Consider the following 18,299-nt stretch of genomic DNA (forward strand, 5'->3'; position numbering starts at 1 on the left):
GATAAGAGATATCAAGAATTATTAGGATAACTCATGTATTTGAATAGAATCATTTATCATATGTTTATAAATATTGTACATATATATATGGTCATTGTAATGATAATTATTAGGTGATATGTATTACGAAACATCTTTTTCTCGAAACCGTCCGTGATACGGATATCTATTCAGATTCTAATATCTATATGTCATTGTTTATTATGTCGTTAACAATTAACATGTATATGTAAAACTTTCAAAGTGAATAAAAAGTTCCTAAGCATATAGCAATTGAAGTTTTGTTTTCTTTTTACCAAGAATAAAACAACGCATCTTCATCTGTGACTTCATGTTCGTCTAGCTTTTAAGAGAGTAAAGAGAATGAACAAAAATGTGTTATAATTATTTATGTCCTTTTATTGTTTTGTTTCTCCCGCCCAACGTGTCAAGTGGTTTTACATTCGGCAGTTTCGATCAGCGCCATCTATTATTTGGCTCCAAATACTCTAAAAGTGATAGGAATATAGGATAGGCAAGGAGGTCGACGATGTGCTGGTCACGTGGTAGACAAGGACAGAAAGAGGATAGAAAAGGATAGAATGGCTCCGGCAGTGAAGAATTATTAATTACTCAATTTCCGTAAACATTTTGTGAACTTTTATAACTTCGTTGCAAAGCCGGAACTTCAGGCTACATTCCTATATAACTTTTGTAAAGAATTTGGCTCTAAATTGTTACTTATTAATTTTTGTTTTACGGCATCTATGATTTCGTAACGGCGACCATCACGACTTTCCGAGAAAATATTTATTACTAAACGAAACTAGAAGCAAAATGTGATCAAAAGTTGTATGAGAAGATTCGCAAGAACATTGTCTTTCTAACGAGTGCATAAAGCTTCATAAATTAATTGCGTCGAGGATAGAAATTAATGAAAAACCAATGGCATCTTCGATAACAATTCAAACACTGTGCAGAATATTAATTAATATTAAATTAATTAGGGACAAATCTATATCGAAAAGTATATTGGAAAGTTGCTGAAGGATCTCACTTTACGATGGAGTTATAAAAGTTCACGAATTAATCGCAGGAATCGAGTAATTAATTAATTTTCTAATAAAAATTCAGAAAGGAACAGTCAGCGCCGCCTATAGTTATGTATTGGAACTAACGGAGCCTAAGCTTCCAGGTAAAAACTATAGGCGGCGCTGACTGTTCCTTTTTCAATTTTTATTAGAGAATTAATTAATTACTCAATTCCTGCGATTAATTTGTGAACTTTTATAATTGCATCGTAAAGGCAGATCCTTCAGCAACTTTCCAATATACTTTTCGATATAGATTTGTCCCTAATTAATTTAATAATAATTATTATTCTGCGCAATGTTTGAACTGTTGTCGTAGACGCCATTGGTTTTTCATTAATTACTATCCTTTACGCAATCAATTTATGAAACTTTATACACTCGTTGGAAAGACAATGTTCCTGCGAATCTTCTCATATAACTTTTGATCACATTTTTCTTCTAGTTTCGTTTAGTATTAAATATTTTCACGGAAGATCGCGATGGTCGTCGTTACGAAATCATAGACGCCATTAAACACAAATTAATTAGTAACAATTTAGAGTTAAATTCTTTACGAAAATTATATAAGAATGTAGCCTGAAGTTCCAGCTTTGCAATGAAATTATAAAAGTTCACAAATTATTTACGGAAATTGAGTAATTAATAATTTTTCACTGCCGGAGCCATTCTATCCTTTTCTATCCCCTCTCTGTCCTTGTCTACCACGTGACCAGCACATCGTCGACCTCCTTGCCTATCCTATATTCCTATCACTTTTGGAGCATTTGGAGCCAAATAATAGATGGCGCTGATCGAAACTGCCGAATGAAAAACCACGTGACCCGTTGGGCGGGAGAAACAAAACAATAAAAGGACATAAATAAGTATAACACATTTTTCTTCCTTCTCTTTACTCTCTTAAAAGCCAGACGAACATGAAGTCACAGATGAAGATGCGTTGTTTTATTCTTGGTAAAAAGAAAACGAAACTTCAATTGTTATATGCTTAGGTACTTTTTATTCACTTTGAAAGTTTTACATATACATGTTAATTGTTAACGACATAATAAACAATGACATATAGACATTAGAATCTGAATAGATGTCCGTATCACGGACGGTTTCGAGAAAAAGATGTTTCGTAATACATATCACCTAATAATTATCATTACAATGACCATATATATATGTACAATATTTATAAACATATGATAAATGATTCTATTCAAATACATGAGTTATCCTAATAATTCTTGATATCTCTTATCGTGCATCTTCTCGGCTTTCTCCTGTGCTACACTAATAAGGAGTTTTTTATTCCCTATTCATTTTCCTTTATATTCTTATCATCTTCAGCATCACCTATTTTATAATTTTGTACTTTCCTCGGTTCCTTTTTTGTATCTCTCAATGTATTTTTTATCCTTTTCTTCATTGCTCTGAAAATATAAATATAAGAGACAGTCAATAAAAATTCCTACTTTCTATAACATAGTTATAATGTAAACAATAAACTAACTCTTTCTCTTTCTTTACAACTTCTAATTCTTCTTGAGTTTTTACTTCGGCGTCACTTTCCCAATCGCTACTGCGGCCTTCCTTCCTTTTTTTATTTGCAAGTCCAGATGGTTCAACAGCTGTTTGTGAGCTTAATTTTGGATCAGTTAAATGATCATGAGCTGATTTGCCCTTACCAGTAAACTTTTTATTTAATATCACAGATTCTTCTTCATCTTCCTTTGCTTCTCCACCAAATGATAAAAGATTCAAATCTCTGTAACACAATTTTTCGTTGTAAAGAACAATACTATCAGGACTAAATTCTGCAAACATATATGATTTTTACTTTACTGCTGCTGTTTTAGTTTTTTAACTGTTCTTTACTTCTTCACTTTCCTGTACTATTATTCTTGGTATAATATCAGAAAATGGATTGTTCAATATTATATTTTTTATCACTCTTGGAGGATAAAGTGGTGTATCATTCTACAAAACAGAGGAAATATTATATTTATATCAATGCTTGATATATATTCTTGCAAACATTAAATTTACCTCATCTACAAGTACTTCTTCGAGTTTAAGCATATTACATATAGATTCATCAGTAACTTTACCAAAGATTGTATGTTTATTCTGCAAATCTGGTGTAGAACTAAGAATAAAGAAGTATTGGGAACCATTGTCATCTTTCCAGCATTAGCCACAGCAATTAAATCTCGTCGACAAAAACGTAAACTTGTATGAAATTTCTCCTATAACACATATATCCAAAAACTATTTTTGAATAACAAAGGAATTCATTTTATTTTTAAATATAGTCTCACTTTAAATGGTTCTCCATATACTCTACCACCTTCTCCTGTACCTGTGGGATCACCACCTTGTGTTATAAATCCTTTGATAATTCTATGAGAGATAGTGTCACCCTAATAACCTTCTATAGATAACTGTATGAAATTTCTACATGCCTTTGCAGTTTCTTTTGCCCATAATTCTAACACAACATCACCAACAGTTGTCTTCATTATAACCTAGTTATAACAAATACATTAGTTTTATTAATTTAAAATACCTTTAAAATAAAATTTATTAAAATTTATTATTTATTATTCTAATTCAAATTAGAAATTATTTAATATATTAATATAGAAATTTAGAAAGTAAATATTGTGTATCAGTTAAATTTTTAAAAACAGATATACAATCCATTGAAATATTATTAACTAATAATTATTACTATATCCTTCGTGGCTGGTTCTTGTATATAAATGTTACTCATATTTGTAAGTCCCGTATAATAAAAAAAATTAATTGTCAATAATATTTCATATTAAATCTTTAGTCATTTATAAATCAGTCAACCAAATGGTTCTTTTCTCGAATAATCATCAGCTGCATAAGACGTACCTTTTACCTCCTTTTAACGTTGACTTTATTAGCCCAATCAATTCCATGTGCAAGAGACCCATTATTCCTGTTGCTTTTATAGTTTCTAAATTCCTGTAGATATTTCTACACATTTGAACCTTAATGCAATATTTACATTCTATATTCAATTTATCTTTAATTTTTATAAGTATCACTAAGTGTTCATTCTCTATCCCTTTAATAACCCTTACATTAGTATGTTCATGCAACACATCCTTCTCTGTTGATATATATGTTACCTCTCTCCTCTTTCTTGATTTAACATAATTTGAATTCCATTTCTCACTGCTTTCATTCAAACAACTCTCTTTATTTCATATAGCTCAGCTCCATCATTCTGAAACTTAATTCATTAACAATGATCATTGACTTTGACCACAGACATTAATATTTATATAGATCAGGGATACAACATACCTTTCAATCTCACTGTGTTCTATATATCTAATTATAACAAGGGGCCACAATCTGAATTAATTTCATTCCTTCCCATCTGCCTAAGCCATTTCCATTTTATGAATTTTTATTTGACCATCAAGGATATCCATCTTGTATATTATATGATTAGCCAACCTAGAATTAAATAGAGATATCATAACATATTGATATTGCAACTTCAATTTTCTTCCGCTATAAAATATAATTCTTGGCATCTAATGATTCAACCTTGGTGATACTTCATGACTCCAATATTTTTATACTGTTGCACGTGCCTGCTTATTTCAATAGAATATCGTCTTCAACATATTTTAGAAAAATTCGAATCCAAAAGCCTAATTTTGAAGACATAAAGCAAAAAAGTAAACTGCGCAACACGATCTGAGAGCCACTGACACTTTCGGCACTATTTCTCGAAAACGCACGCTCGAAACCGAAAAAAAAATATCCAATCCCGTTAAGGAAAAAATCACTCTATGCGAATCAGTGGAAAAATCCGATTCAAACAGCCTAACTCAAAAACTGGAACCCAAAAAAGTAAATTGCGCAGCAGGATCTGAGGGCCACTGACACTTTCGGCACTATTTCTCGAAAACGCACGCTCGAAACCGAAAAAAAATATCCAATCCCGTTAAGGAAAGAATCACTCTACGCGAATATGTGAAAAAATCCGGTTCAAAAAGCCTAATTCAAAAGATAGAAGCCAAAAAAGTAAATTGCGTCGTACGATCTGACAGCCACTGACACATTCGGCACTATTTTAGAAAAACGCACGCTCGAAACCGAAAAAAAATATCCAATCCCGTTAAGGAATAAATCACTCTATGCGAATCAGTGGAAAAATCCGATTCAAAAAGCCTAATTCAAAAGATAGAAGCCAAAAAAGTAAATTGCGTCGCACGATCTGAGAGCCACTGACACCTTCGGCACTATTTCTCGAAAACGCACGCTAGTAACCGAGAAAAAATATCCGATTCCGTTAAGGGAAAAATTACTCTACGCTGTTATGCCGAAAAAATCTAACCGAGAAGCCTAATTTCAGAAATATAGGCGAAGAATGTATACTGTGTAGAACGATTTCACAGGCACTCGCTTTTCCGTTACTTTGTTTCATATATGCACCTTCAATCGTGAAATAATTACCCTACTGGTTGGAAAACAATCTATTCTATGCAGGAGTAATGAAATATCTTAATCCACAATCAAAATTTAGAATGTAATAGCGGTAATACATAACTACTTTGCAATTGTACATCTAGACCGAAGAAAAATAGGAGAAACTATTAAAAGGCTGCCTATTCATAGTAATGTTGATCAAATATTTCAACGGATAGTTGAAATCTAGAATCTTCTAGAGCCGATAATAACGGACAATGCGGTAGTGTTATAGGATCCCGCACTCAACCACTTCAATTCCCACATGTGTCGTTATATAATTTACACTATATAACATCACCTTTTTTCACATATAGTATATTACCACCGAAGAAATGTTCACAGTTAGTAATCTTGAACTTCGTAAAGTAATTGAAACGTCAATCAGCAATATCACTACTTTAAGAAACGTTTTGAGATTTAATGTTTAACTTTGACGCATGAGAATATTCTACCATTTGTTACCGGTATGCCCGCTTGTCACCAACTGGAAGTTGACGAGCAGCCGGATACGATAGGTATTTTTGTAGCGGGAAAATGTTGCATCTTTAAAATAGCTATGTGGTAAAGTATCGTTGAAAAATATCAAACGATGTTTCTTATATTTATTAATATCGCTGAAGCAAATATAAATGTATTTCTGTTACGAAAAATTCCAAATTTCCATAATTAATTCATAAACTTGAATTACTAATTATTCCATTATATTAATCGAAAGATAAACCAGTAGTATCTTCGGTAATAGTTCAAACATTCTATGCAAGAATCACCAATAATGATTTAAATAATAACGATTTCATATCCTAAATTATATTAGAAATCTTACTAAGGCTGTGCCTTTACGATGCAATTTTAAATGTTGATGAATTAATTATAGACGAACATGAAGTCACAGATGAAAATGAGTGATTTTGGTCTTGATAAAAAGAAAATGAAACTGCAATATTTATATGCTTAGGTACTTTTTATTCATTTTCAAAGTTTCACATATATACGTTAATTGTTAACGACATAATAAACAATGACATATAGACTAGAATCTGAGTAGATATCCGTAGCACGGACTGTTACATGAAAAAGATATTTCGTAATACATATCGCATAATAATTATCATTACAATGACCATATTTATGTAAGAATATTTATAGACATATACACACTACTACATATGATTCTATTCAAATACATGAGTTATCCTAATGATTCTAGATATTGGTTTATCTTGCATCTATCTCTCTTATCATGCATCTCCTCGGCTTTCTCTCGTGTTAACCCTATAAGGAGTACTTCATTCCCTATTCATTTTCCTTTATATCTTTATCATCTTCAACATCATCTATTTTATAATTTTCTACTTTCTTCGGTTCCTTTTTTGCATCTCTCAATTTATTTTTTATCCTTTCCTTCATTGCTCTGAAAATATAAATATAAGACAGTCAATAAAAATTTCTACTTTCTATAACATAGTTATAATTGAACAATACATTAACTCTTTTTCTTTCATTATAACTTCTAATTCTTCTTAAGCTTTTATTTCGTCGTCACTTTCCCAATCCCTACTATGGTCTTCCTTCCTCTTTTTTATTTGCAAGTCCAGGTGGTTCAACAGCTGGTTGTGAGCTTAATTTTGGATCAGTTAAATGATCATGAGTTGATTTGCCCTTACCAATAAACTTTTATTTAATATCACATATTCTTTTTCATCTTCCTCTAATTCTTCACCAAATGATAAAAGATTGAAATCTCTGTAACAAAATTTTTCATTGCATAGAACAATACTATCAGGGCTAAATTCTGCAAACATATATGATTTTTACTTTACTGCTGCTGTTTTAGTTTTTGAACTGTCCTTTATTCCTTCATATTCCTGTACTATGATTCCTGGTATAATATCAGAAAATGGATTGTTCAATATTATAGTTTTTATCAATCTTGGAGGACAAAGTGGTCTATCATTCTAGAAAAAAGAGGAAATATTATATTTATATCAATACTTGATATATTTTCTTGTAAACATAAAATTTACCTCATCTACAAGTGCTTCTTCAAGTTTAAGCATGTTATATATAGTTTCTCCAGTAGAACTAACAAGGAGAGTGCAAGTCCATCGGAACAATTAACGTGTATATGTGAAACTTTCAAAGTGAATAAAAAATACTTAAGCATATAACCATCGTAATTTCAATTTATTTTTATTAAGAACAAAATCACTCGCCTTCATCTGTAACTTCACGTTCATCGGTCTGTTAAGAGAATAAAGAGAAGGGATTAAAATGTGTTATGCTTATTTATACCATTTTATTGTTTTGTTTCTCGCGTTCTACGCGTCATTTGGTTTTTGATTCTTCGACTGTGATCAGCTCCATCTATGATTTTGGACCGAAAACTGAAGAAAATAGCAGGAACACAGAATGCACGATAAAGTCGTCTAAACCTCTTTACGTGATAGACAAGGACAACAATTTGTTAGAAAAGGATAGGGGGATGCGACAGTGAAAAATCACAAATTTCGAAGTTTCTGTACTTAATTTGTGAACTTTTGTAGTTGCATTGTGAAGCTGAAACTTTGAACAACATTCTTATGTAATTTTCGTACATAATTTGATATGAATTAGTTAGTTATTAATTATTATTTGATGGCATACGTGATTTGATATCAACCATTGATATCAACAATATAATTAATTACAGACAAAACGAGAAGTAGAGTGTGATCAAATATGATATGAGAAGATGCGCAAGGACACTGTTTTTCTAATGCGTACATGAAGTTCATAAATTGGTTGCGCAGAAGAGGGTAATTAATGAAAAAATATTGGTATGTACGGCAAGAATTCAAACACTCTGTGCAATAATCACTAATAATTAATTAATTAGCAACATATTTATATCCAAAATTATATACGAAAGTTCTTGAAGGATCTGCCTTGACGAAGCAATTCGCATCATAAGATGCAAAAAGCATCATAAAGAAACCCATTAAGGTTTTCCAATACAAGGTATGTAGTATAACTTATACCTACTTACTACTGTTCCAAGAGCGATGTCCACGTATGTAGGGTCCCCTTGGCAAAAAAAAAAAGTAATGATGTATGGACATAGTATCGAATGGCGATTATATCTTTATATGCTTGTATGGAATACATTATGCATATATATCTCAATAAGAATTGAAACATAATTAACTTTAAATTTAACATAAGTTTTGTAGTTATAAGTTCATATACACGCGCGTGTTATCTATTATATATTATATAAATAGCTATATATATAAATTATACACACAAACAAATAAATAAACACACATGCATACGCACACGCACACACACGATGATATATAATTCATTCACCTTTGAACCTTCATTTTCACGGTTGTATATTAATTTTCGTATTTTAAAAACAAATTAATTATTCATGAGCAGATACAGGGCACTGGATTTCTAATCATACAAATCTTTCGTATAAAAGTATCACTAATAATCATTTATTTCGATTTACAGAAAATTAAATCAACTCTAACTCTTAATCAATGAATTTGTCTGTTACACATATGTTTACAAATAATAATTACAAATTTTTCATGTTAATCTTAATTGGCTCGATTCTCAAGTTTCTCGCAATGGCAGCACATTTATAATGTACATATTTTACAATATTATTTTATTATTTTTGTCAATGAACAAAATATTTCAAGAAGATTGTTCACTGATCAACATCATGATATAGAAGCCTACTAACATGTATTATTCATAAAAAGAATCCCCTTTGTGTTAATATTATCGTTGTTATCGTATTTTTCTTATTTTCCCTTGTTTTTATTTTAGTTTTATCTCAATCTATTAAAACATTATTAGTGTAGAAAAAATATCATACGAAGGGCATAAATATCAGAACGTATACTTAATTTAAAATATTTTATATAAAATGAAAGTATGAAGGAACTCAATGTAATGATTGGTCAATCTCCCATTTTCCAGTTCATTAATTTCAGAATCTCTTTAATTGCTATTGTTACTTCTTTTTCTCTCCCCCCCTCTCTCTCTTTCCTGTAGTTTTTCATATTTCTGACAGGAAATTTGTTCACTTTGTACATCCTTGTTGATATACCACTTTGATAGTAGTCATATTAGTAATATATCTTCAAAATATTTTATGCCATCATACATGAAATTAAATATCATATCATTAAATTCAATGAAACCAATAATTAAATATGATAAGTCACTTTTATAGATGGCACATATGGCCATGTGAATATACAATCGTAATTTTCGTGAGTCTGTATACACATTTTTGAGAAATTCGCTGTAGTTTTCTTTTGTATACGGTATAAAATTAAATGAAGAATGAAGTGTTGCTTTTTCAAAAAACGTAATATTTACAAATGATTTACAAGGTATGTTACAGTCTTTTCTTTGGTAAAGATCCAAAAGCAGATATTACCGTTGCTTTGGTGCCAGTTGCAGACGATGTTAATGTCGTAAGAGTCGGTTGGGATAACAGAACAGTTGGCTTTAATGAAGCAGTTGCTCCTGTTGCAACTTGATCCCACTTACTTTTCCTTTTCTTAGCATCATCTTCTACTGTGCTAGAACTATTGGGCCGTTTAGCTGTACCAGAAACAATTTCAATTTTTGTTTTCTCTTTCCTAGCCTTCTCAAGTTTATCCATTTCAGCCTTTTGTACTTTGGCAAGTTCCTCATAATAGGAATCTTTGCCCCACTTGAAGGGATCAAATCTATCTGGAGGATAATTAGTACCCAGTTCATTGATGCTACAAAATTGAATAAGCTTTTCATAAATAGATGGATTTCGGAAATCCTTCCTCTGTTGTATAACTTTGTTCATATCTAAACCACCACTTTCCATTTTCCTAAAAAGTTTTGTTATTTTCTCCTGTAGCTCCACAGGACACTGCCCTGGCGGTTCCGGTGGTATAGTGACGCCATAGGGATCCACCTCGCTATCTGAAACTAATTGTTCTCCTTGACAACAGGGAGAGCATTCCATAATCGAGGAGGGCCTTCCATTTTCAAAAGGCTGCCCATCGATCTGTGTTTGTATCACTCCCTCGTCATCGGAGACTATTGTATCATCAAAGTATGAAACCAATCTTTGCACCTTAGATGTCACATCTGTTACTAAGGTGGGCGCGTTCGACAAATCGTTACTAGACTTGCCACCGACGCTGGGAGCAACAACGGGACTATTTGAGGCTGATGTGCCAGATTTGGGACTGGTGAAAGCCTGGGGCTGACCGACTTGGGCATTATGCGGGGCGGCCCCCTGGGGAGTGTTCGAATTCTCCTGAAGGTCGTCTTCCACCCCGTCTTCGCCCTCCGAGTCGGTATAGGTGGCCGTGAGAGATGCCAGAGCAACACTTTGTACAGACATGGTTAGTTGGCTTTGAGTGTCCGCCGTACTACCAAGCAATATTTTGTGTTGGAACTCACCGGTCTAGCGTAGAGCTGTACGCCTTTAAGTTGTAGGGCTTTTATGTATGTAAATATGCCTTATATATCAACATTAATTATGCCCCAATGTTTTGTTGGAATGTCTATTACTATACCGTATCTGAAACAAGAATTTCAAATGTACAGCTTGTACTGCCAAATCATTATTACTTCCTTGAGTGGATAATATGTATATAAAATTCCCAAAATTACATATATTACAGATAAACTTATATTTGTTTATCAACTTACAACGGATAACTAGTAAAGAAAGGAAACGAAGAAACGGGGAGAGGGGAGAAGGAAACGAGATAGTAACTAATGTTTTGTATACATGAACGTGTATGTCATGTAATATTAGATATGCTGTATTCAATTAGTTTTATCAATACTCCTGCAACAACTTTGCAAATTATTATTTTGTTTTATAAAAAAATACATTATATATTTTAAATCCATCAATCAATTGACAAACGCATCAGGTTATGTCATTAAAGATCAAAATTTGTGCGATAGCCACAACCAACCTGACTATTCGAATCCACAATTTTTCTGCTTACACTATACCTGATTTTTCATTTATTACGCTAAACTTACGACGTATTATTCTTTTATTAATTAATGTTTGCTTAATCGAAGAAGTCAAACGTTATCATTGCATATCACCTTACTATATTCTAAGTTCTTGAACCTTTTCATGAATAACGACGATGCGCATGCGCAAACTTAATAAAATGCATGTATATTTCTAACGAAAAGCTGAAAAAAAAAAAAAAAAAATTGAAATAAGTATAACATTTTTTTTTATTGTTCTTATAAAACTTCTCTTTCGTTTTCTTCTTCCCAATGAAATGTAAATTACAAAGTTGCGATTATAATCTAGAAATTTTGTAATAATTTATATACTGTCAATTAGCGGTATTCTTCATACTTTTGTATTTGACTTAATATATTATGTAAATGAACGAGATTTATTTAAGTTTAAAAATATATATAAATTAATGTTATATTAATTCAAATACATCTTATAATAGTAATGAAGATCGGTTACAATCCACATATATAACTGGATTTATAATCGACAATGTATCAGCTTTTTTATAATTTACAGTACAAAATTTATTCTTTTATAGTTTATGTTTATTTTGATAAAAGTTTTTAATTATTTGCTTTTTTATATATCGTAGGACTTAGTGAATTAGCAAATATTTGGGAAACAAAATTCTATAGATCAATATAAATTTCACTGGTCGCACGTCTATATTCACATTTTGTTCTTTGAATAAAGGACAATAAAATTATTTAATTATTTAATGTTTAAAAATTATCAAATGATTATTATTAAAAAAAAAGAGGAAGGAAAAGGAAAAACAATATAAGGTTTTATAGAGCATTATTTATTTAAATTTGGTACCAATTACCACCTTGTTTTGAATGTTCGCTATGCGTCGCATGCGTATATGAATCATCAGTGTCGAATACAGTCAGTGAATAGTGAACGGTGAGTTGGAAGATATGATTTTCGACTGACGTGTTCTATATCATTGAGTGCACGTGTAATTCGATTGACATTAACAGTAAATTAATACGCTTGGAAAAACGTGATTCTAGTATCATTAATCATGGTACTAGATTTAGATCTTTTTCGGAAAGATAAAGGCTTTGATCCGGATAAAGTGCGAGAAAATCAAAAGAAACGTTTTAAACAAGTAGATCTAGTCGACACGGTGATCGAGAAAGACAAAATTTGGCGTCAGCTGCGACATAAGGCTGACAATTTAAATAAGTTAAAAAATGTATGCAGTAAAGAAATTGGAGAAAAAATGAAAAAGAAAGAAGCAGTGGATGGTGATGATAAAGTATCAAAGGATATTCTTGAAAACCTAGAAAATTTAATACCTAATAATTTGAAATCATTAACAGTTGCTCAAATTAAAACTGTCCGTAGTTTTATTGATGATGCTATTCGAACAAATGAGAAAGATTTAGTTTTGACTGAATTTGAAAGAAATCGCGCTCTTAAAGAGATAGGGAATATGTTACATGAATCTGTACCAATTAGTAATGATGAAGATGAAAATAAAGTATATATGATTTAATGCAATGAAGTTTATTTGTTGTATAGATTATAAAAAAATGATTGCATTTAATTTTAGGTTGAGAGAACATATGGAGATTGTACACAAAGAAAGAAATATTCTCATGTTGATTTAATACATATGATTGATGGTATAGATGGAGAACGTGGTACTAATGTTTCAGGAGGGCGTGGTTATTTTTTAGTAGGACCAGCAGTTTTTCTACAACATGCATTAATTCAATTAGCTCTTAGACAATTATCAAAAAATGGTTATAAACCACTTTATACACCATTTTTTATGCGTAAAGATGTAATGCAGGAAGTAGCACAATTATCTCAGTTTGATGAAGAATTATACAAGGTATAGAATAATTAATTATATATACAAATGTATAAACAATAATCACATTTAAAACTCTATGTAGATAATTGGTAAGGGTAGCGAACGAAATGATGATAAGGAAATTGAAGAAAAATATTTGATCGCTACATCTGAGCAACCAATAGCTGCATTTCATAGAAATGAATGGATACCTGAGAATATTTTACCAATTAAGTATGCTGGATTATCTACATGTTTTAGGCAAGAAGTTGGATCTCATGGACGTGATACCAGAGGCATTTTTAGAGTTCATCAATTTGAAAAGGTACCTGCAACTTTAACTTTGTTGTAAGGGATAACATCAATTTACATATTATATATGTATGAACAATAGGTGGAGCAATTCTGTTTAACGTCACCATATGATAATAAGTCTTGGCATATGATGGAAGAAATGATTACAAATGCAGAAGAGTTTTACCGTACTTTAAACATTCCTTATCGTATAGTTAATATAGTATCAGGTGCATTGAATAACGCTGCTTCAAAAAAATTAGATTTGGAAGCATGGTTTCCAGGATCAGGTGCATTTCGTGAACTTGTTTCATGTAGCAACTGTTTGGATTATCAAGCAAGACGTTTACTGGTCAGGTAATAAACTGTGTAATATATCCTAATACTAATACAAGTTACATTTTATTATTGTTGTCGTTATTGTTATTTTTACCATTGTTACAAATAAAATGTTTTATTGATATCCTAGATATGGTCAAACGAAAAAGATGAATACCAATACAGATTATGTTCATATGTTAAATGCCACAATGTGTGCAGTTACTCGAGTTATATGTGCAATTTTGGAGGTACATCAAACTGATACTGGTATCGAAGTACCAAAAGTTCTTGCACCATTTATGCCAGTGGAATATGAAAATGAAATTCCATTCACTAAACCAGCTCCTATTGATGAAACGGAACTAAGAAAACAAAAAAGACAAAAGGATTGAAAAGATATCATTGTAACTTAACTTTTAATTCTTCTGCAAATAGAAATAATTATAACAAATTGAGCTATGATCTAAATATTAAAAGAGTTAAATTCAATATGATGTTGAAATTGAATAATCAGTTATAATTGATAAACAAATATTTGATAAATATATTCGAATATCATAAAGATTTTCTTTTATTAATTATATAATAGAACATTCATATATTATTACTTATTTTAATAATGTAGATACAAACAGTACATTTCAATACCTTATAACCCATATATCAATGGCTAAACAATCTTAGTAGTATCCAGACACATCTTTTAGTACTTTACATAATAAAACATATAAAACAATGTAATCAATATATAGATATTTAATCAAGTGTTTTCTGTGGTGTTCAATTTTTCTAAAAATCTTTTTCTTTCTTCAGCTTTTTTTAAATTATTTAGTACAGAATGTTCAAATTCAATATCTGACATGCTTTGATTTACCTATAATACAAAATTTATACTAAACGTCAAATATAAAGTACAAATATAAAAATAAGGGAATAAATATTATCTGTTAATTATTATCATTATTATTATTCAAACATACCGCGTGTTTTGTAAAACTGGCATCATTGTAAACAATTCCGGTAGTAGAAGCATCTGATTCAATTTGTTTATCCCATAATCTTTGAAGCTTAAGTGGATTCTGTGCTAAACCAAGTTCCATGCTTAGAGCCATTTCCTAATAAAAGAAACATAATTTCTTTATTTTTAAATATATACATAAGTAAATAGAAAGAAATGAAAAGAAAGTATATATTTCTTTTTTTGAATGCTGCAAATTAATACATACGGCATCATTTCGTTTTTGATACTCTACTAATGCTCTACCTTCTCTGGTGGAAGAAATAACAAGTGTAATTATATTCCCATACTAAAAATAAAGAATTATATGAGCAAAGGTATTTTAAAGTAAATATGCATAGTAATTATGATACTTTCTAATCATAGAAAGTGACTAAAATATTTTAAATGGTATTTTAGTAATGCTATACCTTTGAGAAAATTCGATACAATATGTCATAGTCATATCTACCATTGTCAGACTGATTTTTATGAGACTTCCATTTCACTTTTAGTTTATAAGAACCATTATCAACTTCTGATTCTTTACAAAATACTTTTGATTTTTTTTCAAAATGTTTTTTCATAAGCGCTATTTCCTCCTGTAGTTGCTTTGATCCTTCTTTCTGTAACCGTTCTATTTCAGCCTGCCATAATAAAATTATAATGATGAAAGATAAACGAAATGATAAATAATAAATTTAATTAAAATAAGTTACCTGTAATTTTTCTTTATCACTTTTAATATTGAAATCTGTATTTATGGATCTTTTATAAGCATTTTCTCGTGCTTCCAAATCTTCCTTTAATTTTTTACGCTTCGAATCGAATTCCCTTGAACGTAATTCTGCTTGATACTTGGCATTAATAACTTTATCATAAGCTGCCTTATTTTATACAAATGAAATCATATTATTAGCAAGAAAATTAAAGAAGACAACAATGAGTTACATATAGTAATAATAATTTTATATAGTTACCCGAGCAGATACATCAGTGAGAATTTCCAATGCTCGTGATAATTCATGAAATAACTCAGTTGCTTTCGGATTATCCGGATTCTTGTCAGGATGGCAATAGAGAGCTTTCTTACGATAGGCTTTCTTAATCTGAAATAATACTATATATTGGATAAATGGATCGCAAACTTCAGAAAATTTCCATATTATTCTAATGATACTTTGTACAACAATACATAAGTTGATAAAACGTAAGAAAGTTTATACCTCTTGAATAGAAGCTGTTTTCTCTACACCAATTAATTCATACAGATCTAACTGCATCCAGGAATCCATTTTCTTTCTCCACTTATATTAAAACGTTTTATCTTACATGAAAATATCCAAACACAGAAAAGGTTAAGTTTATATTTATCGTTGACTATGTTCTATTTTAGTTTGTATCATTAAGTACAATTTGTGATTACTTGTTTCTGAAATCTAGTTATTCATTTCTATCCGAAACTTTTTAAGACATATTCCACTAATGGACCATATATTTTCACACAGTAAACAAAAATTTCACATTAGTTTCTTTCGACATCGTTACAAACTGTTACTATTCGCACAGTTTAATGTTCCCGAATGATAAGAAAATGTATAAGATCCCCCTCTTTATTCCTTATTTTTGCGCACGCGTATATATTACACGGCATAGTTATATAAATTTTGGAACAAAGACAGATAGCGATAACCGTGATAAAAGGTTGAATATTGTCAATTAAAATTGTTCAAATAACAATGATTGAGAAAATTTTTTTCAAGCACGCAAAACAAATATATTTCAAAAATATATTACGACAGGTAAATATAGTAGAAATACAAATGATAAATAAAAGAAGAAAGTAATTTTAATTTTTTAATTTTCTCTTTTTTTATGAATTTAGACACAGCAGTCTTATAGTCATAAAACTACCACTGCTAAAATTGGTACTATTGTTAATGCAAATGATCCTTCTTTCATAGGAATTGAAACTATCTTTACAAATGAACTAAAATTTATTGACAAAGAGTATTATGATCCTGTATCAACATTTAGAATTTTAAACTCGGTTAAAGATGTGCAGTTACCAAAAGATTTCAAGGTTGAATAACTAATATACCAATATTTTTATTAACATTGTATGCAAATAGTTTTTAATTTATCAATTATATATATCTCTTGTTTTATTTAAGTTAACTGAGGAAATTTTTATTAAAATATATTGCAAAATGATTACTTTGAATATAATGGATAAAATCCTCTATGAATCTCAGCGACAAGGACGTATATCATTTTACATGACCAATATAGGAGAGGAGGCAACTCAGATTGGTTCTGCAGCTGCTGTTTCATTGGAAGACATTATATATGCACAATATCGTGAAGCTGGTATAAAATCTTAATTTGTACAATTAACAATGTTAAGTAAATGTTATTTAATATAAATCACTCTGTAGGTGTCTTGTTATGGCGTGAATATCCTATCATAGATTTTATGAATCAGTGTTATGGTAATCACAAAGATACTTCAAAGGGAAGACAAATGCCAGTTCATTATGGATCAAAGAAGTTGAACTTTGTTACTATATCATCTCCATTAACAACACAACTACCTCAAGGTACTATAATTATTATTGTTATTGTTAAACTATATAAAAATTTCCTTAAAAACATCATAGTATTTTTTATTGTTGTATCAATATATAATGTTGATTTATTAACATTTGGATATATTTACTTTCAGCGGTAGGTACAGCATATGCACTTAAACAATTTAAGAAAGATGCATGTGTAGTTTGTTACTTTGGTGAAGGAGCTGCTAGTGAAGGAGATGCTCATGCAGCTTTCAATTTTGCTGCAACTTTGGAATGTCCGATTATTTTTATATGGTAAAATTAATTGTACATTATATAAGTAAAGCATGAAGAATAGATTAAATGTCTTCAAAGATATGTTTATAAAGATGTTCGATAACACTGTCTATTTCTAGTCGGAATAATGGTTATGCAATCTCAACTTCCACTTTAGAACAGTTCAAAGGGGATGGAATTGCAGCAAGAGGACCAGCATATGGTATACCAACAATTCGTGTAGATGGTAATGATGTTCTTGCTGTGTATTATGCAACAAAAACTGCCCGTGAACTTTGCATTAAAAAGGGGCAACCTTTCTTAATTGAGGCTATGACTTACCGGTATAAAAACATTCTTTTTTTATATGTATATATTAATTTTCAAAACATTTAGAGTTACATGTTATATATATATATATATA

The 18,299-nt window shown here is 30.4% G+C and overlaps 4 protein-coding genes across 5 annotated transcripts in view; 2 read left to right on the plus strand and 2 right to left on the minus strand.

Annotated features, from left to right (window-relative positions):
• Positions 1 to 9,609: 9,609 nt before the first annotated feature.
• Positions 9,610 to 11,710, minus strand: LOC108547321 (SAP30-binding protein). 2 transcript variants are annotated; one of them, XR_001890185.1, is made up of 3 exons: positions 11,558 to 11,710; positions 11,031 to 11,151; positions 10,877 to 10,957 (listed from the first exon to the last, which is right to left on the minus strand). XR_001890185.1 is itself a non-coding variant. In XM_017899782.1 (2 exons), exon 2 carries the CDS (start codon positions 10,969 to 10,971, stop codon positions 9,979 to 9,981), a length of 993 nt encoding a protein of 330 aa, XP_017755271.1. In that variant the 5' UTR covers positions 10,972 to 11,151; positions 11,558 to 11,710; the 3' UTR covers positions 9,610 to 9,978. The 2 variants fall into 2 exon arrangements, 1 of the variants encoding a protein (XP_017755271.1); XM_017899782.1 differs by having other exon boundaries at positions 9,610 to 11,151.
• Positions 11,711 to 12,652: 942 nt separating this feature from the next.
• SerRS (Seryl-tRNA synthetase) lies at positions 12,653 to 14,520 on the plus strand. Its single transcript, XM_017899779.1, has 5 exons — positions 12,653 to 13,114; positions 13,187 to 13,471; positions 13,536 to 13,757; positions 13,827 to 14,083; positions 14,196 to 14,520. Exons 1-5 carry the CDS (start codon positions 12,653 to 12,655, stop codon positions 14,437 to 14,439), a joined length of 1,470 nt encoding a protein of 489 aa, XP_017755268.1. The 3' UTR covers positions 14,440 to 14,520.
• A 287-nt stretch (positions 14,521 to 14,807) lies between these two features.
• Positions 14,808 to 16,454, minus strand: LOC108547333 (dnaJ homolog subfamily C member 17). Its single transcript, XM_017899805.1, has 7 exons — positions 16,271 to 16,454; positions 16,025 to 16,153; positions 15,764 to 15,931; positions 15,476 to 15,691; positions 15,274 to 15,354; positions 15,028 to 15,162; positions 14,808 to 14,921 (listed from the first exon to the last, which is right to left on the minus strand). Exons 1-7 carry the CDS (start codon positions 16,337 to 16,339, stop codon positions 14,808 to 14,810), a joined length of 912 nt encoding a protein of 303 aa, XP_017755294.1. The 5' UTR covers positions 16,340 to 16,454.
• Positions 16,455 to 16,783: 329 nt separating this feature from the next.
• The window catches only part of BckdhA (Branched chain keto acid dehydrogenase E1 subunit alpha), a 2,154-nt gene continuing 638 nt past the window's right edge, over positions 16,784 to 18,299 (plus strand). The window contains exons 1-6 of the mRNA XM_017899752.1: positions 16,784 to 16,846; positions 16,930 to 17,127; positions 17,219 to 17,414; positions 17,483 to 17,644; positions 17,770 to 17,914; positions 18,016 to 18,219. Coding sequence (XP_017755241.1) covers positions 16,784 to 16,846; positions 16,930 to 17,127; positions 17,219 to 17,414; positions 17,483 to 17,644; positions 17,770 to 17,914; positions 18,016 to 18,219 — 968 coding nt within the window. The remainder of the gene's footprint in view (positions 16,847 to 16,929; positions 17,128 to 17,218; positions 17,415 to 17,482; positions 17,645 to 17,769; positions 17,915 to 18,015; positions 18,220 to 18,299) is intronic.

The sequence above is a fragment of the Eufriesea mexicana genome, unplaced genomic scaffold (genome assembly GCF_001483705.2).
Source record: "Eufriesea mexicana isolate 0111107269 unplaced genomic scaffold, ASM148370v2 scaffold994, whole genome shotgun sequence".
Taxonomy (NCBI): domain Eukaryota; kingdom Metazoa; phylum Arthropoda; class Insecta; order Hymenoptera; family Apidae; genus Eufriesea; species Eufriesea mexicana.